We start from the raw sequence: 27,271 nt of genomic DNA on the forward strand, positions 1-27,271 counted from the left end.
GTGCCGGTTGTGGCGGCAATCCCCAAATCCGGTGGTGGACACCTTGCGTTACACAGAGCTGTCAGGCTGAAGAAGGAGGCCTTCCAGGCTTGGTTAGCTTGTGGGACTCCAGAAGCAGCTGACAGGTACTGGCAGGCCAAGTAGAAAGATACTTTGCAGTTACTGAAGCAAAATTCAGGTGTTGCAGGAGTTTGGTGATATACTTTCGTCTAACATCACAGGTGGCAGCGCTTATTAGTGGGATAATATTACATAGTTTTTCATTCTGTGGAAAATGAAAGACTGAACTGCTGGCCAGATTTAATAAGAATCATGAACATGGTGTGGGTCATACAGTATAAGTAAAATATAAATAACAGACTGTGTCCCGTCCTGATCATGATTGATCCCCAATAACTAAAACATAACTAACAAAATGACATTTTTTATCTTTCACTGTTTTAGCCTGGCGGTGTAGTTTTGTAAGAAATTATGCATGAAGTTTAACCTACAAACTTTCTGAAACCCCCCACACTTATTTTGATTACTAACCCAGGTGGTGAGAATGGGGAAGTTTTCCATAATTGAAAGGACTGTTGCTCAACTAATATCCAAGTTGTATTTGAAAAGTAAATCAGTATAACAAAGCAAAAGTATGGTAAAATTAGTGGTTTTTATTTTTTAAAAGTTCATGAGATTTGCATAAATTTTATTTAGGCCGATATTTAGCCTAGGATGCATTGTGAATTTGTTTACGTTTCATAGGAATCCTTCATGACGGACACTGAAACTAAATTAATCCTTTTTTAATCATCGTTCAAACTAGTTTAACTAATCCAGGGTTAAAATTAAGACGTGCAGCATGTCTCTGATTAATTAAACCTAGACTTACTAACCATAGATTAAGTCTAAACTAGGATTTATTTAACCCATGTTGGTGTAACCCAGCCTTATCCTACTACGATTACTGTTTCACATTTGTTTTACGATGAAATAAATTAATTTAATGCAATCAGGACTGGGAAAATGACTTTGCATACACTGCACACACTGTCTCAATACACAATTCACAATAAAATAGATGATATTCGTATGTATTCAGTCTTTACACCAGTTTGATCTCCTCTGCAGGGTTTTAGTTTAACTGTCCCCACGGGGTCAAAGTCAGGGAGGGACATTTGCGGCCATGCGCCCTCTATGAGCCATTGTAACCGCCTCAAACAGCACCCACCAAGGACTCTGTATTTATTTTATTTATTTTTAAATAAAGACATTCTTTCTGAAACAAATAAGTCTGGACTCCCCCCTGGAGGCTGGTTCCCCCTCAGCACCTGCAGTGAGTCCCAGCTGCAGCAGTGCAGTTTTTACGTGTGTACTTGTCTGTCCTTGTGAGTGTTACCGACAGCTGCGGGCGCGAGCGGCGTTTCTGTTTGCGTCCTTCGCATCAAACACCCGCGGGTAATATTATCGAACATCGGTAACATTAACTCTAAAAGGTCAGTTGCTCCGGAGCTTTGCTCGGTCGCCGGTCGGGGCCGGGAGGACATTTTCCACTTTTTTTTCCCGCTCCGGCAGTAGCCTGCTTTGAGAGGGTTTTTGTGGTTTTTTGGCCTCCCTAGAGCAACTTCGCTTTAGTTTAGCTAAACGTGGTTCAGCAGGAAGTTAATCTCGGGTAAGTAATTGTAAATTTGGTTATTTTAAAAGTAAAATTTAAAGGTTGTTATCGCTGACGCTGCCGGATAATTTATAATAAAGTACCGATTTAACGCAAGTGTTAATTTAGTGCTTTAGTGTACTCGGCACTTTGTTTTAACTATACGTTAATTAGATCAACTAAAAGTTTAAATAATCTCTATTAATATACTGGGCTGGGAGTAAAGGACGGGGACATAGTGAGTTAGGTAATTATGGGGCCAACTCAGTGTTGTGTTTGCAAGATGTTTGCCCTTCTGGATGCTTGCGTCCAGTCGGACTTCGTCTGCGAGTGATGTGGGTTAGTTGACTCACTCATGGTCCAGGTTCGTGACCTAGAGGAGCGACTGGCTCTCATCCAGCATAGCAATGAGTTAAAGGAGAGAGTTAATACGCCTTCTAGGGAGACTATGTGTACGTCACAAGCGGGGAGGGGGGAGAATGATGAACAGGTAGGTCGAGAGAGCTGGGTGAACGTAGGTCGTAGACGTAGAAAAGGGCGTACACAGTTCACAGAGGCGGCATCACCTGAAGTAACGGTTTCTAACCGCTTTCAGGTGCTTCCAGCTTTAGAGCCGGAAGAGACTGGGGAGGCAGGTGGGCCCTTGGGCACCAAGGAGCCACCTAACCCCAGTAGGAGGGAGGTTGTGGTAGTAGGGGATTCAATTATAAGAGGTGTAGATAGTTATGTGTGCACCCGTGATAGAGGGTCCCGTACGGTGTCTTGCCTGCCTGGTGCCCAGGTAGGGGACCTTCCAGATCGAGTGGACAGGCTTTTGGCCCCAGCCGGGGTGGATCCAGTGGTCGTGGTGCATGTTGGCACCAATGACATAGGAAAGGGCAGAAGGGCTGTTCTGCAAGATAAATTTATAGAAGTCGCGGATAAGCTTAGAAGCAGAACATCCACGGTGGTATTCTCTGGAATACTTCCCGTGCCACGTGCAAGTCAGGCAAAATTAGCTGAGATAAGGGGATTAAATGCGTGGCTAAAATGGTGGTGTAGGAAAGAGGGGTTCAGGTTTATGGGGCACTGGAAGACCTTCTGGAACAGGTGGGACCTGTTCAAGCCGGACGGGTTGCATCTGAACCATAGGGGAACCAGTGTATTGGGGAGGCGTATGTGCAGAATAGTTGAGGAATGTTTAAACTAGGGACTGGGGGGGCAGGGAGGTCAGTTATGAATTTATGTGGGGAGAGACGGAAAGCCCAAATAAATATTAAAAGTAGACAATGTAAAAGGCCTACCATTAGTGGTCTGTATTTGAATGCTAGGAGTATTAGAAACAAAATTAATGACTTAGAGGCTTTAATTTCTTCAGACAATTACGACATTATAGGAATAACTGAAACATGGATGAGTGACAATGATGGTGATGAATATAATATGGATGGTTATACGTTGTTCCGTAGAGACCGGATAGGCAAGAAGGGAGGTGGTGTTGCAGTATACGTAAAAGAAAACTTGCAGGCAAGGGAACTCACTGATAAAAATAAAAATTCAGAAGCTGTATGGATCAAACTTGATGCTAAAGATTCAAATGGCCTAATTGTCGGGGTTTGTTATAGGGCACCTAATGTAGCTGTAGAGGAAAGCAGAATATTATATGATGATATCAGGATTATGAGTAATAAAAATGATGTGGTGGTTATGGGTGATTTTAATTTACCTGGGATACAGTGGGACACAGTCTCTGGCTCTTCTGTAAATGAACTTGAGATGGTGGAATTAGTACAGGATTGTTTTTTTACTCAGTTTGTTAATACTCCTACCAGGGGAGAAGCCCTTCTTGATCTCGTTTTTTGTAATAACCAGGATAGGATTGGAAAATTAGAGGTTTTAGACCCATTGTACGGTAGTGATCATAACATGGTTAAATTCGAGGTTAATTTTAGTGTCCGAAGAGCAAAGTCTAAATTAAAAGTATACAATGTTAGGAAGGCTAACTTTAATGGTATGAGACGGAAATTAGAAACTGTAAACTGGACAGAGTTAAATAGCAAAACAGTTGAAGAGGCATGGGAATTTTTCAAAAGCACATTGTTGCAAGTGCAAGAGGACTTCATACCTGTTTCCAGCAAAACTAAATCTAGGAAACGACAACCAAGGTGGTTTACTAAGGAAATTAAGAATAAAGTCAGGAGGAAAAGGGCTCTGTTCCACAACTGGAAAATAACTAATGATTTCAAAATCAAGCAGGAGTATCTAAGTCTACAGGCAGAGTTAAAAAATGACATTAGGCTATCAAAGAGGGATGTAGAAAGAAAAATTGCATTGGAGGCTAAGCATGACAGTAAAGGTTTCTTCCAATATTTTAACTCTAAGAGAGCACTAAAAGCTGAAATCACTAATTTGCAGGATAGTAAGGGCCTTATAATTGATAACGAAATTGATATGGTAAACGAGTTTAATGATTATTTTTCAAGGGTGTTCACAATAGAGAACACAAGTAATTTACCACCAATTAATACGAATACAGCATCGTCTATGACCAATATATGTATAACTGAGGTTGATGTGATACTAAGCCTAGCTAAACTCAAAATAAATAAATCGCAGGGGCCTGATGGCATCTTACCTTTAGTCTTGAAAGAGATGAGGGATATTATTAGCCAACCTTTGACTTTAATATTCCAGAAATCGTTATCTGCGGGTGTGGTACCATCAGATTGGAAGCATGCTAATATAACACCCATATTCAAAAAAGGGGATAGAAGTAATCCAGCAAACTATAGGCCAATCAGTTTAACTAGCATTACTGGAAAAATAATGGAAGCTATAATTCAAGTGAAAATGGTAGATTACCTAGATGCAAATAACATTATAAAGGATAGCCAACATGGATTTAGGAGAGGTAGATCCTGCTTAACGAATCTGCTTGAGTTCTTTGAGGAAGCTACAAGTGAAATTGATCACAAAAAGGCCTATGATGTGATTTACTTAGATTTCCAGAAAGCCTTTGATGTTGTCCCCCACAAACGGCTCTTGTTAAAGCTTAAAGCTGCAGGAATTTTAGGAACTGTGGCAGCTTGGATCAAAAACTGGCTAACTGATAGGAAGCAGCGAGTAGTTATTAGAGGCACTATGTCACAGTGGGCCTCCGTTTATAGTGGGGTACCGCAGGGTTCAATTTTAGGACCACTATTGTTCCTAATTTACATTAATGATATTGACACGAATACATACAGTAAACTGGTTAAATTTGCAGACGACACTAAGGTGGGCGGGGTAGCAGATACTAATCAAGCAGCAGAGAGGCTTCAACGGGATCTGGATTTAATTAGCGAATGGGCTGATACTTGGCAGATGAAATTTAACACAGATAAATGTAAGGTAATCCATGCAGGGAGCAGAAATATACAGTACAGATATTTTATGGGTTCCACTGAAATAAAGGTAGCTGATTACGAGAAAGATCTCGGTATGTATGTTGATGCTTCCATGTCCCACTCTCGCCAATGTGGGGAAGCAATAAAAAAGGCGAACAGAATGTTGGGTTATATCTCTAGATGTGTGGAGTTTAAGTCAAGGGAGGTGATGTTACACTTATATAATTCCTTGGTAAGACCCCACCTAGAATACTGTGTGCAGGTTTGGTCACCATACCTCAAGAAGGACATTGCTGCCTTAGAAAAGGTGCAACGAAGAGCTACGAGAATGATTCCTGGTCTTAGAGGAATGTCTTACGAGGAGAGGTTAGCGGAACTGAATCTGTTCAGCCTTGAGCAAAGGAGACTAAGGGGGGATATGATTCAGGTCTATAAGATTCTAACGGGTCTGGATGCTGTTCAGCCAAATGACTATTTCAATATTAGTCTAAATACTAGAACTCGTGGCCATAAGTGGAAATTAGCGGGAGAACATTTTAAAACAAATTTGAGGAAGCACTTCTTTACACAGCGTGTAGTCAGAGTATGGAATAGTCTTCCTGCTATTGTAGTGGAAGCTAAAACCATGGGTTCCTTTAAATCAGAGCTAGATAAGATTTTAACAACTCTGAGATATTAGCTAAGTTCTCCCCAAACGAGCTTGATGGGCCGAATGGCCTCCTCTCGTTTGTAAATTTCTTATGTTCTTATGTTCTTATGTTCTTATGTTCTTATGTTCTGACTGAGGGAGGTTTTTGTACGGCTCTGTATCACTGTGTGAACACAACACTACTATGGTAACTGTGACAGTAATAATCTCCTGCATCTTCAGCCTGGACTCCATTGATGGTCAGAGTGAAGTCAGTACTAGATCCGCTGCCACTAAATCGAGACGGAGTCCAAGAGTAACGGCTATTTGCAAGATATATTAGGAGTTTAGGAGCTTCTCCAGGTTTCTGTAGATACCAGGTTAAAAAATTATTGTTATGCACAGCCGGACTGACTTTACACCTCAGAGTGACAGTCTGTCCATTGGGAACAACCATTACTGCAGGAGTCTGAGTCACAGTGATCTGACCACTGGATTCTGAAAATAAGATTAAAATGTAAACATATTAGTAAAAACAAATTACAGCAGTTGAAATACTAATACTAATGTGGCCACTAATGACTCCCTATGTAGTAGATCAACTTAAATTATCAACAATAAATGAATGAATACATGTATTTGTCCAGAAAACAGTGAGTTTACTAGTTACATTGTACATGCAATTATTAAATCTCTAAAGGAGTAACTGGAACTGTAGTGTATTTGCCAATAAAAAGTACAGAATATTACCTTGAGAGAAAAAGGCAAAGACCACAATGAAGATGCTGATAGACGCCATAGCTGTGTTGGTGTCTGTCGCTGTGAAGTACAGACAGCTGTCAGTCATGAAGTGTTATGAACAGGATTATAAGCACCATCAAGGCACTGAAGCATGTGCTGCTTATGCAAAGTGTCTCCTCTATGCAAATTACCATCCTGGGCCATCAGGCCCATAGAGTGAAGGTTAATTAGCCGATTGACCCAATCTGATGCAGTTAATCACCCTAAAGATAATTACTAAATGATACTGAATAAAGAAAACAATGAAAATAGACCTGAGGTTTCATCTGTAATCATATTTTTTGCCAGAATTATAGATTTCTGTAACTTTGAACATACATGTCCTCACAAACATTAGTGCTTTAAATACATGGGGGTCCACATGAAGAGCATCCTGGACTGGAGGGACACACGGTGGCAAACACCTTGTACCCAAACCTGCCCCCCCACCCATCTGATCAATCTCTTATCCTGTCATAAACAAGCAGTGCTCTAGATTACTGAGTTGTCTTGATTAGGTTGTGTTTCAGACCAGAGTCCCCCCTAATATACTCAGTAGATTTACCTTTACCTGAGTGAAATTAAACAGAACAATTCAGAGTGGTGACAGGGATGGCATATTTTCAAAGAGGATGCTTTTGGTCATTTTTGTCCATGTGGGGGTGGCATCCATCCCATGACAACTGGAGCCCCGTCTATAATATGAAATAATATTATGATTTTAAAGCACAGAGACGGACATTTAATCACAGAGCCAGAGTACCATCATTGGTAACACTTTACTCGAAGGGGCACAAATAATATAGTATTATGCTATTACTTATGTACTAATTAACCACAAATTAAGTCTTACTTACAAACAATCTTATGTTCATTCATCATTAAGGAATCATTACGGATATTTTATCTCAAGTACCTATTATATTTCTTCATGATCTGTACTTCAGTAGTAACTGAGTTACTACTAAGTATTTGTGCTCCCTCAAGTAAAGTGTTACAACCTCAGATTTAATGCATTTGTTTTGCTGGTTTGGTTTGCCTGGTATCTATGATTGAATAAATCAATATAAAACATCACTGAACAGATGGCTGTAGAAACATGTTACTCTAAAAAAGGAATTTAAAGACCACAAAAAATTGCCTTTTTTAGGGTATGCAGAAGATTTTTTCATCATTTTGAAGAGCAAAAGTTTCATGTTTCCTCTGCAGTTATGATGTCAGTCAGAAGATACTTTGCATTTTCAGCTCATGCCTCAGTGCTCTGGGAGGGTTTATATTCCAGGAGGTTTAACACTTCATGACTGACAGCTGCCCTTCATCACAACAGACTCCAAACAAACATGACTTTGATCAGCCTCAGCATCTTGCTCTTCGTGCTCACTCACGGTAAAACAGAACAAGCTTGTCTTTTTTGCAAAAAATTGCTTGATGAGTTGTGAAACATTAGACAGCAACATCTTGGTGTCACTTAATATTGTATGTTAATTCAACTTTAAATAAATTTTTATTTTGTATTTCTTTTCAGAATCCAAGGGACAAGTGGCTGTGACTCAGACTCCAGAGCTGATATCAGCTTCCTCAGGACAGACAGTCACTATAAACTGTAAAACTGGCAGCCCAGTATATGATGCTGGGACTTCTTATCCTCGCATGGCCTGGTACCAACAGAAACCAGGAGAAGCTCCTAAACTCTTGATCTATTATGCAAGTACCCGTAACTCTGGGACTCCTTCTCGATTCAGTGGCAGTGGATCTAGTACTGACTTCACTCTGACCATCGGTGGAGTCCAGGCTGAAGATGCAGGAGATTATTACTGTCAGAGTGAACATAACATTGGTGGTAGCTGGCTGTTCACACAGTGATACAGAGCCGTACAAAAACCTCCCTCAGTCAGACTGCACAGTGACTGCACTGCTGCAGCTGGGACTCACTGCAGGTGCTGAGGGGCAACGTCATGACTTGAGCCCACCATAAAGCTGATTAGTTAATACTTGTTTTATTTATTAATATCAATAACCCCAAACCGTGTGACCTGTGAGAGATTCAGCAGATCCATTTACAGAACACCCTGATACCGCTGGTGACTGGAAAGGGGAGACACAGAGGCTTAGTGTGTAACACTGTTACCTCACACCTACAGGGTTGGGTTCAATTTCCTGCCTCTGCTCTTAGCGGGGAGGGGGGGGGGGTCTTTGCGTGATCCTTCCATGTTGTGTAAACTTCCTCTGTTGCATCCACTGTTATTACCAATGCAGTGAAATTGAAATAGAATGCACAATTATATTTCTGAACAGCCAGTGACCAGGGCTGATGGGTAATAATCCCCCCCCCCATCCAGTACAGGACCACAGTGAGCATGGAGCCTCTCAGGAAGCACAGGGCGCTGGGCAGATACACCATGGATGGGATGCTGATATGGTAACGCAGACCTACAGTATTATTTCTTAATTTGTTAGCTAATTAATCGTAATGTTGTGTAAACAGCACCCTCCTCATTCATTGTATTGACATGTGAGAAAAATGTGTTCTGGATCTGTCAACATTCTGGGGGGGGGGCGGGGTTTAGCTTTTATTTTCGTAACTACTCTGGAGGACACTTTGTTTCCTTAGCTGGAATGCAGGTAAACGGTTCGCCCTTGTCCCATATTCATAATATCTTTGTCTGGTATATCTCAAGCATCCTTCTGCTTTCTCAGACACTAAAGTGTCCAGTGCCCTACGTGTTTCTATCAGGGACCTTAATATATCCTGAGAGCGTTTGGCCTTATGTTGTTGTTCAAGACCCACTATTATACAGTACTTTCTAGCCTTTTACGCTCAAACTCTTTTTCTTTCTTCCTAGCACTGCAATAAGCTATGATACGTCCCCTTAGATACGCCTTAGCACAGTCCCATAATATTAGTGGAAACGTTTCTTGATTATAGTTTAGTTCCAAGTAGATGTCCAACTATGTTCTAACAAACTAGACAAAACTGGGTTCATTGAGAAGGGATGTCTCCAAGATTTAGTACCCTTTCTTCCATGTAAGTGCCAATCCAGTACGACTAGAGAGTGATCTGAAAGAGTGATTGGAAGTATTTTACAGTCTATTATTCTATATGCTTCTTTCCTAGGTGTAAATGTGAGGTGACTACGTGAATATGATGAGTGTCTATTAGAATACAATGTGAAGTCTCTACCTTTGGGATGTTTGTTTCACCAGATATCCACTAAGCCCAATTCCTGACAGAGTTCACTTAGTATTTTACTCATTTTGATACCTGATTTTGACATTGATATCGGGGCTTTATCTTTGAGCTAAGATTCACAATTCATGTCAACGCCTGCAATGAGAGCCTCATTACTCTTGTCCAAGATGAAGCCAAATACCTTTCTGATAAATGCAGGATCATCTTCTTTGGGAGCATAAATATTACATAAGGAGATGTGAGTACTGTCAATTATTCCATTTAATAGTATATACCTACCCTCTGAATCTGCATAGTGGGAAATATGTGTGAAATTTAAGCTTCTACTTATCAGTATTGCTACTCCTCTTTTCCTCCCAGATGAATGAGATGAGAAGTACAATTTGTTAGCCCATGTTCTACTGAGTTTGTCATGCTCTACATCTGAAAAGTGTGTTTCCTGACGGAGAATTTTCTTTTTCTTTATGGGACTATGTAGGCCATTGACATTATAGCTGATTAATTTAACCCCCACCATTTAAACAAATGACCTGAGAGGTGCTAAATTGCATAGATCCCTTGGAGGAGTAGTTGAAGAGCAAGCGGACAGTGGGGAGGGGAAGGGGAAGGAAGTCCAAATAAATAAGAAAAAACAAATAAGAATGTGCTGACTATACATGTAGGTACTGTTACTATAAAAATCCAATGACAGAACCCACAAATACCTCAAGGAACTGTGAGGTAGAAGTAGAAACAACAACAAAACAATCCAAACACGAACTACAGAAAAGGAGTATCCAGGTAGCCTAAGCACTAGCTGGGCCTTCAGCATCAGATGTTCTCTGCTGGGCGGGAAGTATGTCCCGCGTTTACCACTATCAAGAGCGTTAAATTACCCCTGTCCTATATCCACACACAATCTACAATACAGCATATACACTCACCTAAAGGATTATTAGGAACACCTGTTCATTTTCTCATTAATGCAATTATCTAATCAACCAATCACATGGCAGTTGCTTCAATGCATTTAGGGGTGTGGTCCTGGTCAAGACAATCTCCTGAACTCCAAACTGAATGTCAGAATGGGAAAGAAAGGTGATTTAAGCAATTTTGAGCGTGGCATGGTTGTTGGTGCCAGACGGGTGGTCTGAGTATTTCACAATCTGCTCAGTTACTGGGATTTTCACGCACAACCATTTCTAGGGTTTACAAAGAATGGTGTGCAAAGGGAAAAACATCCAGTATGCGGCAGTCCTGTGGGCGTAAATGCCTTGTTGATGCTAGAGGTCAGAGGAGAATGGGCCGACTGATTCAAGCTGATAGAAGAGCAACTTTGACTGAAATAACCACTCGTTACAACCGAGGTATGCAGCAAAGCATTTGTGAAGCCACAACACGCACAACCTTGAGGTGGATGGGCTACAACAGCAGAAGACCCCACCGGGTACCACTCATCTCCACTACAAATAGGAAAAAGAGGCTACAATTTGCACGAGCTCACCAAAATTGGACAGTTGAAGACTGGAAAAATGTTGCCTGGTCTGATGAGTCTCGATTTCTGTTGAGACATTCAAATGGTAGAGTCAGAATTTGGCGTAAACAGAATGAGAACATGGATCCATCATGCCTTGTTACCACTGTGCAGGCTGCTGGTGGTGGTGTAATGGTGTGGGGGATGTTTTCTTGGCACACTTTAGGCCCCTTAGTGCCAATTGGGCATCGTTTAAATGCCACGGCCTACCTGAGCATTGTTTCTGACCATGTCCATCCCTTTATGACCACCATGTACCCATCCTCTGATGGCTACTTCCAGCAGGATAATGTACCATGTCACAAAGCTCGAATCATTTCAAATTGGTTTCTTGAACATGACAATGAGTTCACTGTACTACAATGGCCCCCACAGTCACCAGATCTCAACCCAATAGAGCATCTTTGGGATGTGGTGGAACGGGAGCTTCGTACCCTGGATGTGCATCCCACAAATCTCCATCAATTGCAAGATGCTATCCTATCAATATGGGCCAACATTTCTAAAGAATGCTTTCAGCACCTTGTTGAATCAATGCCACGTAGAATTAAGGCAATTCTGAAGGCGAAAGGGGGTCAAACACCTTATTAGTATGGTGTTCCTAATAATCCTTTAGGTGAGTGTATATAACTGTGTATCATCTGCATAACAATGAAACCCAACACCATGATTTTTAATAATGTTACCAAGAGGTAGCATGTATAGGGTAAACAGTAGTGGGCCCAGTACTGATCCTTGTGGGACACCATATGTGACTTTGGTGGCCTTGGATGATTCATTGTTCATATGGGCATACTGATAGCGATCAGTTAAATATGAGCGGAACCAAGAGAGTGCTGTCCCCGTAATGCCAACTACACCTTCTAACCGGTCCAAGAGGATATTATGGTCCACAGTATCGAATGCTGCAGTTAAATCTAGTAATGCCAACAGCGATATACAGCCATGGTCAGAAGCCATAAGTAAATCATTCATTACTTTGACTAGAGCAGTTTCTGTGCTATGGTTTGGTCTAAAGCCAGACTGATATAATTCATTAGTATTATTTTTTTGTAGGAAAGAAGACAACTGACGAACTACAACCTTTTCCATGATCCTTGAAATGAAAGGAAGATTTGAGATAGGTCTATAGTTTACTAAAACACTAGGTTCAAGATTTGGTTTCTTTAGGATGGGTCTAATAACAGCCATTTTAAAAGGTTTTGAAACATGTCCAAGCTTAAGAGATGAGTTTAACACATTTAACAGGGTATTGCTAATCTGCGGTGCAATTTCCTTGAAGAATTTTGTAGGGATTGGGTCTACGAGGCTTGTAGAGGATTTACAGGAGGACATTAAGCTCAAGAGTTCTGAGTGTTTTATAGGAATGAAAGATTCAAAGGTCTCATTATTGGTAGGCATAAGACTAGCAGGAGTCTGGCAGCCATAGGTAGCTAAGGACGTGCACTGGATGGTCTATCTAATCTTAGTTATTTTACCATTAAAAAATTGAATAAAATCATCACTCTTAAGAGCTTGCGGGACTTGCGAGTTTAATGGAGAATTCTGTGTTAATAACCTAGCCACGGATTCAAATAGGAATTTTGGATTGGTTTTGTTCCTGTCTATTAATCTGGAGAGATACACAGACCTAGCAGTCACTAGCGATTGCTAGACACCTCCTGGTTTGTCCGTTCAGCCATTCCGTTGGATTGGGGGTGATAGCTGGAAGACAAGCTCAAGGTGATATTAAGCTTTCGACAGAAAGCATGAAACACTCAGGAGGCAAATTGAGGTCCTCTATCAGACACGATGTCCTCGGGAATGCCGTAGTACCGGAAGATCCACTTTATTAATATGTCTGCAAGTTCGGAAGCCGACAGTAGTTTGGGCAAAGCAACGAGGCGACAACGTTTTGAAGACCCCGGGATGTCCCGGACTTTTGGACATGTGGACCCACTGGATAGTGGCAGGATGAAGAGAGTTAGGTACATCTAATTTACCTGTTCGGCATCTGGTGGGGGGTGTGACACGATCGTTAGGCACTCTGATTGTGTCATCCAGGGACCAGACAATGGGAGCAAGGAAACAAGTGGATGGCAGAATTGGAGTGGCTCTATCCTTGTCAGGGTCAGCTCCTGTTGTCCCAATCTGTGTCCCTTCCCCGTTTGGCCAGCAGGTGTTGCTGGCCATCCCGTGTTGTCAGTCTTTGTGTTTTCCTCTGTTCCCTGTCAGCCTCAAGGCTCAACACATTGAGCATCCGGTTGTCTGTGAACCCTTTTGTCCTGTGTTCGAATCCTGCCTCCTCTGTTTTTGTATTTTGCTCCCTAGTGTTTCATTTGAGTTTTTCTAGTTCTTGTGTCTGGTGATTTTGTATTTGGTTTTGGTTTCGTTCCTTATGCCCCTGCTTGTGTTTTTACCTGTTTGTAATTCCCCAGGGTTGGATTCTGTTTCCGTTTCTTGCTTAGTTCTTCGTTTCCCTGTTTTAGTTCCCTGAGTTAGGTAGTTTCACTTGTGACCTGTTTTCCCAGTCTTTGTTAATTAGTCTCACCTGTCCTGTGTTAGTCTTGTTACCCAGTTTTACTTTCAATATTTAAGTCCCTGCTTCTGTTCTGTTCCCCAGTGGTTTGTTGATTGTGATTGAGATGTTAGATATTCTCAGTGTTAGATGTGTGTTCTGTTTTTGTTATTTAGTCTATGTTTATCCCCTTTAGTTTTTTACCCCTCGTGGTCCTTTTGATTTTGTAGTATTTCTGTTCTGTTAAAATAAACCCCTGTTAAGTAAGCCGCAAGTAGGTCATCCGAATTTCTGCCTGCACCATGCCACATTCTCGTGCCCGAAACACCTGGATCCATGACAATCCTCAGTTTCTGGAGGGTCAAACTGACGTGACAGGGCGTCAGCCTTAGTATTCTTTTTCCCTGGAAGATAGGCTACTCTGAAATGAAAATGGGTGAAAAACATGGCCCATTGCGCTTGTCGGGGGATCAAGTGTTTAGCGGTTTGCAGATACTCCAGGTTACGGTGGTCCATGTACAACTGATGTTTAGCTCCCTCCAGCCAGTATCGCCACTCTTCTAGAGCCAGTTTCATCGCCAGGAGCTCTCGGTTCCCTACATCATAATTCCGCTCGGCCGGAGTGAATTTTAGAATAGTAGGCGCAGGGATGTTGACAACCGGTTACCTCATCAAACTGGATCAGAATAGCTCCAGCTCCGGCTTCGGAAGCATGAACCTTCACCTCAAATGGGATTTCGGGGTTTGGTTGGCAAATCACGGATGCAGAACAGAAGGCTTGCTGAGGCTTCTGGAAGGCGGCGGCTTCATGAGAACCCCATGGGAGTCTGGTTTTGGTTCCTCAGGTGAGCACAGTCAGAGGGGCTGTAATCTGGCTGAAGTTACGGATAAAACGTCTGTAAAAGTTAGTGAACCCCAGAAAGCACTGTAACTCCTTCACCGTCCAGGAGGCAGGCCATTCTCAGACGGCTTTTACCTTGTCTTCATCCATCGCCATGACTCCAGGTTGGATGAGAGAGCCTAAGAACTTCAATTGAGAACAATGAGATTCACATTTCTCCCTTTTAGCAAATAGCTGATGTTCCCTCAGCCGCTGCAACACCTGCCGTACGTGTTGAACGTGCTGTGCTAGGGAGGTGGCATAAATAAAAATATCATCGATGTAAACAATGACAAATCGATTAAGCATGTCCTGGAAGACCTCAAAGATGAAGGCCTGGAAAAGAGACGGACTGTTAGCCAAACCGTAGGGCATCACCAGGTATTTGTATTAGCCTGTGCTTGTGATGAATGATCATCCCCTTGTCTGATTCTCACCAAGTGGTATGGGCTGCGCAGATCTAGTTTGGTGAAGATGGTTGCTTCATGGAGCTGCTCCAGCACGGAGGGAATCAGGTGGACAGGCTCTCAACCTTTCACCGTGATCACATTTAGCGCACGGTAGTCAATGAAGGGTCATAGACCGCCATCCTTCTTTTTAACAAAGAAAAACCCCGATGTGATTGGAGACGTTGACGGTCGGATTATCCCCTGTTTGAGTGCATCATCGCCCCCTCCTCCAACCTAGAGAGAGGGTAAAGGCAGCCTTTCGGGAGCAGTGCCCCTTCCAGGGGGTTAATAGCACAGTCACACAAGCGATGTGGGGGAAGCTGGAATGACTGAGCTTTACTAAATATATCAAGGTATTCCTGATACTTGGAAGGAATGGAGGATAGGTCCTCCGGAGCTGGGCTTTCAATTGTGGTTACCCTACAGGGCAGCAGGAGACAGTTAGTGAGACAAGAAGGGGACCAGGCAGCTAGCTCACGCGTTTGCCAATTCACCTGCGGGTTGTGCTCTCTCAAGCAAGGATGCCCCAGGATAAAGGGGTCTCGCATGATAGGAAGAACCAGTAGCTGTGAAATTTCATGATGTAGAAGTCCTACTTGTAGCATTAGGGGAACTGTGTGGTAGAGAACATTGTTAGAGTCAAGAGGCTTTCCGTTCACCCCTAGTACTGTCAACTGAGAGGAGAGCCTCTCTAGCTTTATCTTTAATTTCTGAACTAAACTCTGAACAATAAAATTCCCTGCAGCCCCTGAATCCAATAGTGTCCTACTACACACTCGTTCAGTCCCACATTGAAGAGTTATAGGTAGTGACTCTTGTTGTTGGGTGATTCCCAAGAGAACCGACAGGCCTACCTTCACATTGTCTTCGGGACGCGGAGGGCGCACTGGGCACTAGACGTAGTTCCCCGCAGTATAAGCAGAGGCTTAGCTGATATGTACATTGTTTCTCCACTGTGGTTAATGGCATTTTTCCCAGCTGCATAGGGGGCAGTGGAGGTAGTGCCTCGGGTTTGGGCCTCTGGCGCCGGCGTTCACGTACAGCATTGTCCAACATGACGGACAGCCTTATGAACTCCTCGAAGGTTTCAGCTCCCCTGCGAGCTGATAATTCATCCCGGAGATCAGCATTGAGAGCACGGTCATACAAGATTCAGGCAATCTTCTGGCCATCTCAGGCCAATGGTGCAAAATTCCAAAGAGAACTCCCCTGTTGATTTGGAGCTTTGTTTCAGGTCACACAGGCGTTCTCCCAGGCTGCGTCCCACTGCCGGATGGTCAAACCCATTCACGAGCCCTCCCGGTCAGTAAGTTTATCACGAACCGAATCAGCCAGGAAGTGCTCGGGGTGCTCGTCAAGGCAGCATACGTGCATCAGCCTGGCCGTCCAGCATCTGGGTCACCATGGTGGTCAATTGGTTAACCTGCTGCTGAACAGTCTCCGCTGGGTCCATGGTGAATCGGCGAAGTATTCTGTCAGGGTTGACACAGGTGTACAGTATCTGACAGGTTAAGCAGAAGCGTAGTCGGGGACGGAGCTGGGGGGTCACTAGCCTAGAGGGTCAGTCATACACCAACACGCCACACAGGGAAGCAGGAGACAAAGGAGGATGAGATGGGTAGGGGCGGCAGGCAGGATAGCAGGGATAGGGAAAGGAAACAATAGATAGAGATTAAACGCTTCGCAATGCTCATCTAGGATGGCAACAATACTTCACAATTTGTGCGAAGTAGCGATCGTCTTTTTGACTGCGGCTGGATTGCTTGCAACTGGTCTACCGCGGCTATGTGGGCATGGCTGCTGGTGTGGGCGTGACAGGTTGACTGTTCAGAGTAGATGAGCTCAGCGTCACCTGTGATGACCGGCTGATTTACTGTGTTTTTACTATGCTGTGCTACATGCTTCTGATTTACTTATTGAATATATACAGTATTGTGCTTTGCTTGATCCATGACTGAATATCTTTACTGATATTTTATTAGTTTTGGTGTCTCCTTGTATTATCTTGTGTGTTTTATTCCTGAATGTTGCATAGATAAATAAAGATTTTATCCTGTCTGATAACTAGTTTTGATGTCAGTTTGTGTATTTTAACATGCACACAGTGATACCATCATGACACAGAACATGATCCTGAACCTTTCAATCTAGATTTCTGAATACAAGTCTTGTTAGAAGTACAAAATATTCCCTAATATATGTGGAAAATAAAGTAGAGCTACATTGACGGACTTTTAATTTAGGTTTGAAATGGTTCATACTGAGCAGTAACTCTATAACGATTTTGCAAAACACATCATGGGCTCATACATAAAATGGACTGAAAATATTTCAAATTAAACTCACAAAAAATACCTTAATTATTTCCAATGGAGAGTATATGGTCTCAAGAAATATAATGTCACAATAATCTATGGGCTGAGCCCCCACCTCACTCTAACCCCAGGGGGACTGGGGGACATTTGCCTGCTCTATTGTGGGGGCAGCAGAACCGTCCTGCTCAGTTTATGCAAATATGGGTTTTGCTCCAACGGCTGAGAGTTTAGTTTCTGGGTTCAAAACAGGCTGGACTGGGGCAGCTGTGAGGGGGAGGGACTGACCCCATTTCTGATCAGGGGACAGGAAACGGAAATGTTAAATTATTCCAAAGGAACAAATATTTCAAATGTGTAAAAAGAATTACAATATTGTTTTTGTGACAATGAATCACATTTTTCTTTCCCGTACCATGTTTGTCAGATCAGTTCCAGAATCCAGTTCACCAGTTACCTGCATGCCACAGGTGTAGTTACCCCCCCCCCCATGGGCACACCGACCTCCAGAAGAAGCTACTTTTTAATCATGCACACCTGAAGTCAATGTATTTCAGCTCTTTCTGATCAGTGTCACCTTGCTCAGTCTTGATGTTTTGTTCATCTTATGCTGTCTATGCTTTCTGGGTTTTATATCTGTTCATAGTCGGTTCACTCCTCTTGTGATCTGGATTTGTTTGATGGGTTCTGGTTTTTGACTAGAGCTACTGACCTATTGAATATTTTGACATTCGATTTTCAGTTATTCTATAGGAGCGGCACAGTGGTTAGCACTGTTGCCTCACACCTCTGAGACCATGACTCCGTGTGTGTGGAGTTTGCATGTTCTCCCTGTGATGTTATGGGGTTTCCTCTGGGAACACTGGTTTCCCCCCACAGTTCAAAAATACTGTAAGCTGAGGTTGATTGGACTTAATTTCCCTTTGGTGTGCATGTGTGTGTGACTGGGGTGTGAATATGCCCTGCGTTGGGTTGGCCCGCCATCCTGGGTTATAAACCATTTGTTTATTAAGAAAATAATCTGAAAAGCTAAAACTTTAGACAACTAATGCCTGTTTCAGCAAGTAGATTGTCAAGCCAAAATAACACTGAAAATTAGGTACTCTAACATCGTTGCCAATTTTTGGTCTGCTGGATGGAGTGAGATTTTCAATTCAAGACTGGTCTGCAGGCACATGCACACGCTTTTATATTTATGTCAGTTTTACTACCTAGGAAATAGTCTGTAGGGTTTGCAAACTACCCCATTGCTTTTGATATAGCTAATTTTAGGTTTATAATGGAATAATATAGATTTGCCATAAGATTTATTGCATAAGCGTGAGAGTCTGAAAGTGTGAGTGTCACACCAGATGGGTGAGAGGTGGCCACCCTGCTTCTCTTGTGCAATACATAAAAATACATAAAAAACCTGAGTCATCACATAGAATTCACTGATGCACCAAAACGTTTCTTTTTCAAACGCTCTTGCATATCCTGGTGTTGTGCTAATTCGTGTGATGAAATGTCGGACTGCCGACTCATTGACTTCCTTGGTTTCCTTGCCTTCCCTTGCCTTCCCTTGCCATTTTTATCTATCAGTTTTAACTAACTTGCCATTAGGTGTCACTATTTCCACCCCACGTTAATAACACAGACTATCCAAGTCACCATCATACATTGTTCAAATACATCACTTTTATTTAAACATTTTTGAATTAATCAAAAACTTTATATACTTGTTGCAGCACTAGTTTTGACTTTTGGTCCACTTTCTGGTTTCAAATTCAAAATAAATATTTTTTAACACTGTAAATATATGTAGTGTTATAAATACTGTAAATTCTGCACCTCTACTGTGACTAAAGCATCAAAAGTATCTCTTTCCACCCAATATTTGGATACTAAGTAGGCAATGAATTAATAAGCATTTGAATTGAACGGAGTAAATTTGAAGTTGTGCAGCGGCTCACTCTGCTGGCCATGTGGAGATTATTTTATTTATTTATTTATTTTAAATCACCTTCCAATGGAACCTGCAAGAGTGTGGTGGTCAGAGTAAATCAAAATGGAGTCTCAAAGTTGAGGGAATTTGAAAGATACTTTCAAAGATTAGTGTGTTCTAATCAGATGTTTAATACATGGGACTGTATGCCATAGTCAACACTGATGTTTCATTATAAGGTCATTAAAACTATTTTCTTTTGAAAATGAGCAGCAAATATGAAAACACAGCACAAATACAAATATATGACAGCAAGTATGAAAACACGAGAGCAAATATAGAAATGTAACAGCAAATATGAAGACACACCAGCAAATTCGAACACACCAGCAACATACTGCTGTTCATACTGTTTTGTCCAATTGTCCTCCATGCACCTGTTCCCTCCCTTGTAACTGTGGCACAAGAATTTCATTTTCACTGAGTTCTATGATTCATGTGGATAAAATGATCGTGATTTAAGAGATTTCTCATTGATCCGTATTTAAAGGTACAGTATGGAACGAACCTCCAACTGGCACCACGAATGAAGCGATCGTTATTCGGTTTGTCAGTAAATCCTGCTTAATTTTTCAAGTTCCAGAAAATTCTAACTCAAATGGAACAATAGACTGACGTTTAAGGCATGGCATATTCTCGCTACCTCTTTGTCTCCCCCTTTTATATTTAACAATTCCAAAGATAAGACACGTCACTATATACAAAGGTATGCAGACTATTAGGTTTGCATCATTTTGAGCAACACAAGTTTCATGTTTCCTCTGCAGTTATGATGTCAGTCAGAAGATACTTTGCATTTTCATCTCATGCCTCAGTGCTCTGGGAGGGTTTATATTCCAGGAGGTTTAACACTTCAGGACTGACAGCTGCCCTTCATCACAACAGACTCCAAACAAACATGACTTTAATCAGCCTCAGCATCTTGCTCTTCATCCTCACTCACGGTAAAACAGAACAAACTTGTCTTTTTTGCAACATATAGCGTAATCAGTTGCGAATGTTTCTAAACATTTTGATATCTGGAGCTTCTTATTCTAACATTTTTGTATATTAATTCATATTTAAATGTTTTTATTTTCAGAATCCAGAGGACAAGTGACTGTGACTCAGACTCCAGAGCTGATATTAGCTTCCTCAGGACAGACAGTCATTATAAACTGTAAAACCAGCAGCCCAGTGTATGTTTATAATAATAAGCACTGCATGGCCTGGTACCAGCAGAAACCTGGAGAAGCTCCTAAACTCTTGATCTATTTTGCAAGTACTCGTATCTCTGGGATTCCGTCTCGATTCACTGGCAGTGGATCTAGTACTGACTTCTCTCTGACCATCAGTGGAGTCCAGGTTGAAGATGTAGGAGATTATTACTGTCAGAGTCACCATGGTGGTGGTCCGTTCACACTGTGATACAGAGCCGTACAAAAACCTCCCTCAGTCAGACTGCACAGTGACTGCACTGCTGCAGCTGGGACTCACTGCAGGTGCTTAGGGGGAAGTTAAACCAAAGCCATGATGTCATGATGTCAGTCAGAAGATACTTTGCAATTTCAGCTCATGCCTCAGTGCTCTGGGAGGGTTTATATTCCAGGAGGTTTAACACTTCATGACTGACAGCTGCCCTTCATCACAACAGACTCCAAACAAACATGACTTTAATCAGCCTCAGCGTCTTGCTCTTAATACTCAACAGAACAAGCCTTACAATTCAGCAACATATTGCTGGATGAGTTTTGGGAAATATTTGAAATAGACATCTGAAAGCTTCATAAGTTATGAATTTTTATAAACATTTAGATATCTGAAGATTCTTAGTGTGCTAATTTTGTATGTTAATTCAGTTGTTTATATGTTTTTATTTTGTATTTATTTGCAGAATCCAGAGGACAAGTGACTGTGATTCAGACTCCAGAGCTGATATCAGCTTCCTCAGGACAGACAGTCACTATAAACTGTAAAACCAGCAGCCCAGTGCTTGATGCTGGGACCTCTATTCCTCGCATGGCCTGGTACCAGCAGAAATATGGAGAAGTTCCTAAACTCTTGATCTATTATGCAAATACCCGTAACTCTGGGACTCCATCTCGATTCACTGGCAGTGGATCTAGTACTGACTTCACTCTGACCATCAGTGGAGTCCAGGCTGAAGATGCAGGAGATTATTACTGTCAGTGTGAACATGGAGGTGGTGTCTTCACACAGTGATACAGAGCCGTACAAAAACCTCCCTCAGTCAGACTGCACAGTGACTGCACTGCTGCAGCTGGGACTCACTGCAGGTGCTGAGGCGCAACGTCAGGACTTGAGGACTCCATAAAGCCGATTGGTTAATCCATGTTTTATTTATTAGTATTGATTGATTGTTTGATACTTTGTTGATCCCCATGGGGAAATTGTCTTTTACGCCTCCTTCAACTTGCTCTTTGTAGAGTGAGCTGTCCGCGAAGGGCAGCCCCCCATAGCAGCGCCCATGGAGCTGGGGTTTAAGGGCCTTGCTGAAGGACCCGCAGAGGTGCTGCCCCAAGACTCCAAACCAATCTGACCTGACAGAGCTACAGCAGATCCATTTACACCCTGATACAGCTGGTGACTGGAAAGCGGAGACACAGAGACTCAGTGTGTAACACTGTTACCTCACACCTGCAGGGTTGGGTTTCATATCCTGCCTCTGCTCTTTGTGGGGGGGCTTGCATGTTCCCCCCATGCTGTGTAAATTTCCTCTCACAACCACTGTTATTACCTATGCAGTGAAATTGAAATGAGAATGAACAATTATAATTCTGAACAAAGCAATGAATTGTTCTAATCATATCAGTTTGCATGTTCTCCTCATGTTGTCGTGGGGTTTCCTCTGGGTACTCTGGTTTCCCCCCACAGTCCAAAGACATGCTGAGGCTAATTGGAGTTACTAAATTGCCCATAGGTGTGCATGTGTGTGTGAATGGTCTGTGAGTGTGCCCAGCGATGGGCTGACCCCCCGACCTGGGTTGTTCCCTGTCTCGTGCTGTAGCTTCTTGGATAGGCTCTGGACCCCCCGCCACCCAGTAGGATAAGTGGTTTGGAAAATGGATGGATATCATCAGTCAGATCAAGGCTGAAGATCATTATTGTGAGGAGTAACTTGATCACACAATTTTACTGAGCTATAAGGGAAATATCAAATTTCACCATTAAGATACCCAGAATAATCCATCCCTCTATCTATTTTCTGTAACCACTTGTCCTGTTCAGGAGGTTAGGAGCCTGTGACAGAGGTTACGGGCAGAAGGCAGGGAATATCCCATCACAGGGCACAACCACACACCATTCACACCGATGGGCAATTCGGTACCTCCAAGTCACCTCAGCACGGTTTGGGACTTTTTAGATAATCCCACAACTCAGAGAGCACATGCAAACTTTACACACATGGAGCCAAGGCAGACACTCAAACCCGAGTCCCAGGGGTGAGAGGAAGCAGTGCTGACCACTGCACCATCGTGCTGCCCAGATAGCTGTTGTGTGTGGGAGTTTCTGTGCGGCGGCAGCCAGTGACTGGGGCTGATGGGTAATAAAGCCCCCCCATCCAGTATAGGACCACAGTAAGCATGGAGCCTCTCAGGAAGCACAGGGCGCTGGGCAGATACACCATGGATGGGATGCTGGTCCATCAGAGGACACACACTACTGTCAAATTAAAGACACCAGGTATCCTAAATGCATGTATTTAAACTAGGGGATGGATTACCATGAGAAACCCACATGAATACAGGGAGAATATGAAGACGCACAGAGACAGGGCTGGGAACTGAACCCACAACCACTGAGGTGAGAAACCACAAGGCTGCCGTCTGAGCCAGTCAAACACGTGCTGCCAATATTGTGCGGCACAATGTCGTTTCTATGCAAATTATCTGTCTGGTTACAGTAGGTTTACGTAAAGGATGCCGTTATCTAACTTGACATTTGGTTACCAAATAATGCTCAAGATTTGTGGTTTCTGTCTGTTGGATGTAAATTCTGATAACATACAGGCTTATTATAAGCAAATAACGCAAGTTTAAAACATCAGTTTAAAGATATCTCGAAGGAATTCCGGAAAACCACTAACTTCACTATTTCACTGTATTCGTTTTAACAGAATTACAAATAGAATTTATTGTTATTTTTGCGGTTGTAGCGCTGGGTTTTTGTACGGCGTGTCACTCAGATTCAATCACTGTGGTGGACTTTCGGCGGCGGGACCAGACTGGATATTGGCAGTAAGTATCCAGCTTTTAATCTGTAATATGCAAGTAGAAATCATTGCCATCCACACAAACTTTATTACTGTAAATGCTAAGATGCTATGATTTTATCGTGAAGATCAAGATAAGCGATAAGGGGTGTTTTAAGTGAATCGCGCGATGCATATCCTCCTGAGACCCGACCAATTCATTTATGTTCATTGTAGTGGACATTGTATTTTTGCATTTATTTTTTCACTTTATTTTTTTATTTATTTTTTAACAAGAAACGTATTCTTGTTGTGCACTAAAGAGGACATGCTGTGAAATTAAAATAAGAATAAATTTGAAAAAATCTAAATTGTAAGATGTCTTATTTCCTCCAAAAACAAATAACCTACAATTAAAGGGCACTTTTTTCCTTGGGTCTCAGCCTCAGGAGGATATGAAAAATATATGCTCCATCCATATTTCACCCGATTAGCTCAGAAAAGGTATCGCAGACCTATTATTTCTTAATATGTTAGCCTAATAATCGTAATGTTGTGTAAACAGCACCTTAATCTTTCAGCGTATTGAGAATAGAATTAAACAGAATAGTTATAATTAATCAATCCCCTTTGGGAAATTCTCTTTTTGCCCGATCTTGCTTTCCATACAAGTGACAGAAAACTGACAGAAAATGTTACTAAGTAGGACGTAGGCTGTGTTATATATTATATGAGTATGTGTTTTTTTTTTTATTATAATTTTATAGGATTCGGATCAGTCGTGTCTGTTGCGTTTACCGGCCAATTAAGGGGTTTGTGACAAATGGATCTTATTCGGAAATAAATGGCAACCTATAACTGACAATAAAAATTATATCGTTTTTCTCGTAAATTTCCGTATACACTACTTTTGTAGTTTATAATTAATGTTAATTGATATGATAACACCATATGTTATTTCGGTTACTGTCTAATTGTATCGATAAAGGGTCAGGAAGGTATGAGGAATAGATACATTTAATTGTAATAATAAATCGAAACTAATATGAGCATTGTGATACTTCTTCCACATTGTTCCATTCGTGTATTGTATACATTATTGTATAAAAATATATATAAATACTAAACAACTTTTTTTCAAAAAAGAATTAAACTTATCGTGGTGTCGAAAATAATGAAGTCAGCCAAAATGTGAACTCAGGGAACCTTATCGTAGGTTAAGTTAGGTTAGCCTTTATTTTCTCTCTTAAGAGAAATTTGTCTTGGACATTCGAGAGAACACATGCGTCCCAGTCACATACATGTCACTTACACTAAGAACATTGCACAAAATATTAGACAAATGTCATACACCAAAATATTAAACACTGCCTTCCACAGATTGTTGCACGAATACTCTGCATGTGATCATTACACCACTGCCCTCCCCACTGTAAATTGCACATCGAACTGAATATATTGTAGATTTTACAGTAATCATGTTATGATTAATTTTTTTATTTGTTATTTTTTTAAAATTGCATTGAACTCTAACCTAAAGCCTCTTTGGTGCCACCTAGATAATAGAGCCCCCATCCTGACGGTCCTGCCCCCCTCCAGTGTGGAGGTGTCCAGCAAGAACACGGCCACCCTGATGTGCCTGGCCAACAAGGGCTTCCCCTCCGACTGGAAGCTGAGCTGGAAGGTGGACGGTAACAGCAAATACTCGGAGACGAGCCGCGGGCTCCTGGAGAAGGACGGCCTGTACAGCTGGAGCAGCAGCCTGAGCCTCACTGCGGACGAGTGGAAGAAGGCGGGCTCAGTGGTCTGTGAGGCCCATCAGGGCTGCCAGGCTCCTGTCACTCAAACGCTGAAGCGTGCCGACTGTTCAGAATAGATGAGATCAGCGTCACCTGTGATAAGTGACTGATTACTGTGTTTTTACTGTGCTGTGCTACACGCTTCTGATTTACTAACTGAATATATATTGTGCTTTGCTTGATCCATGAGTGAATATCTTAACTGATATTTTATTAGTTTTGGTGTTTCCTTGTATTATCTTGTGTGTTTTAGTCTTGAATGTTGCATAGATAAATAAAGATTTCATCCTGTCTGATACACAAACTGACATCAAAACTGGTTATTTTAACATGCGGACAGTGATACTATCATGACACAGAACATGATCCTGAACTTTCAATCTAGATTTTTTAAGTCTGAATAGAAGTCTTGTGTTAGAAGTACAAAAACTTCCTAATATATGTGGAAAATAAAGTATAGATACATTAAGGGAGTTTTAATTTAGGTTTGAAAAGGTTCATACTGAGCAGTTCCTCTATAACAGTTTTGCAAAACACATCATGGGCTCATACATAAAAGGGATAGAAAGCATTTCAAATTAAACCTACTTAAAATACCTTAATTATTTCCAATGGAGAGTATATGGTCTCAAGAAATATAATGTCACAATAATCTATGGGCTGAGCCCTCACCTCACTCTAACCCCAGGGGGACTGGGGGACATTTGCCTGCTCTATTCTGGGGGCAGCAGAACCGTCCTGCTCAGTTTATGCAAAAATGAGTTTCGCTCCAACGGCCGAGAGTTTAGTTTCTGGGTTTAAAACAGGCTGGATTGCAGCAGCTGTGAGGGGGAGGGACTGACCCCATTTCTGATCAGGGGACAGGAAACGGAAACGTCAAATTTTTCCACAAGAACAAATATTTCAAATGTGTAAAACCAATTACAATATTGTTTTTGTGACATCGAATCACATTTTTCTTTCCCGTACCATGTTTGTCAGATCAGTTACAGAATCCAGTTCACCAGTTAACCGGAATGCCGCAGATGTAGTCCCCCCTCCCCACTTGTTTATAATGAAAATAACTAAATTGTGTTACATATAAAAAGCTAAAACTTTAGCCAACTAATGCTTGTTTCAGCAAGTAGATTTTCAAGCCGAAATAACACTGAAAATTAGGTAGATTTACATCGTTGTCAATTTTTGGTCAGCTGGACGGAGTCAGATTTTCATTTCAAGACTGGTCTGCACGCACATGCACACGCATTTATATGTATGTAGCAGTTTTACTACCTAGGAAATAGTCTATAGGGTTTGCAAACTACCCTATTGCTTATGATATAGCTAATTTTAGGTTTATAATGGAATAATATAGATTTGCTGTAAGATTTCTTGCATAAGCATGAGAGTCTGAAAGTGTGAGTGTCACACCAGATGGGTGAGAGTTGGCCACCCTGCTTCAATTGTGCTACATTTAAGTTATCACACGGAATTCACTGATGCACCAAAACGTTTCTTTTTCAAATGCTCTTGCACATCCTGTTGTTATGCCAATTTGTGTGGAAAAAGGTCAGACTGCCGACTGTCTGGGCTGTTATTGACTTCCTTGCTTTCCTTGCCTTCCCCCTGCCATTTTTATCTATCAGTTTCAACTTGCCACTAGGTGTCACTATTTCCAACCCATGTTAATAACACACTGTCCAAGTCACCGTCATACATTGTTCAAATACATCACTTTTATTTGAACATTTTTTAATTAATTGAAAATTTTATATACCTGTTGTAGTACTAGATTGGACTTTTGGTCCATTCACTGGTTTCAAATTCAAAATAATTTTTTTTTACACTGTAAATATATATAGTGTTAGAAATAGTGTTTGCACAAATTTTTCACATTAAAATATTTAAATTCTGCACCTCTACCGTCACGAAAGCCTCAAAAGTATCTTTTTGCACCCAATATTTGGCTACTAAGTAGGCAATCAATTAATACACATGTGAATTGAACAGAGTAAATCTGAAGTTGTGCAGTGGCTCCCTCTGCTGGCCATGTGGAGATTAAAAAAAAAA

At 41.7% G+C, this 27,271-nt stretch overlaps 1 gene segment (V, D, J or C); it reads left to right on the plus strand.

Annotated features, from left to right (window-relative positions):
* The first annotated feature begins 20,107 nt into the window (after positions 1-20,107).
* On the plus strand, positions 20,108-25,526 carry LOC140588281 (Ig kappa chain V-V region MOPC 21-like). The segment is given in 6 exon segments: positions 20,108-20,175; positions 20,313-20,555; positions 21,342-21,399; positions 22,497-22,510; positions 23,428-23,469; positions 24,983-25,526. Coding segments are annotated over 6 exon segments (720 nt in total).
* The last annotated feature ends 1,745 nt before the right edge of the window (positions 25,527-27,271 follow it).

Source organism: Paramormyrops kingsleyae, chromosome 3 (assembly GCF_048594095.1).
Source record: "Paramormyrops kingsleyae isolate MSU_618 chromosome 3, PKINGS_0.4, whole genome shotgun sequence".
NCBI lineage: Eukaryota > Metazoa > Chordata > Actinopteri > Osteoglossiformes > Mormyridae > Paramormyrops > Paramormyrops kingsleyae.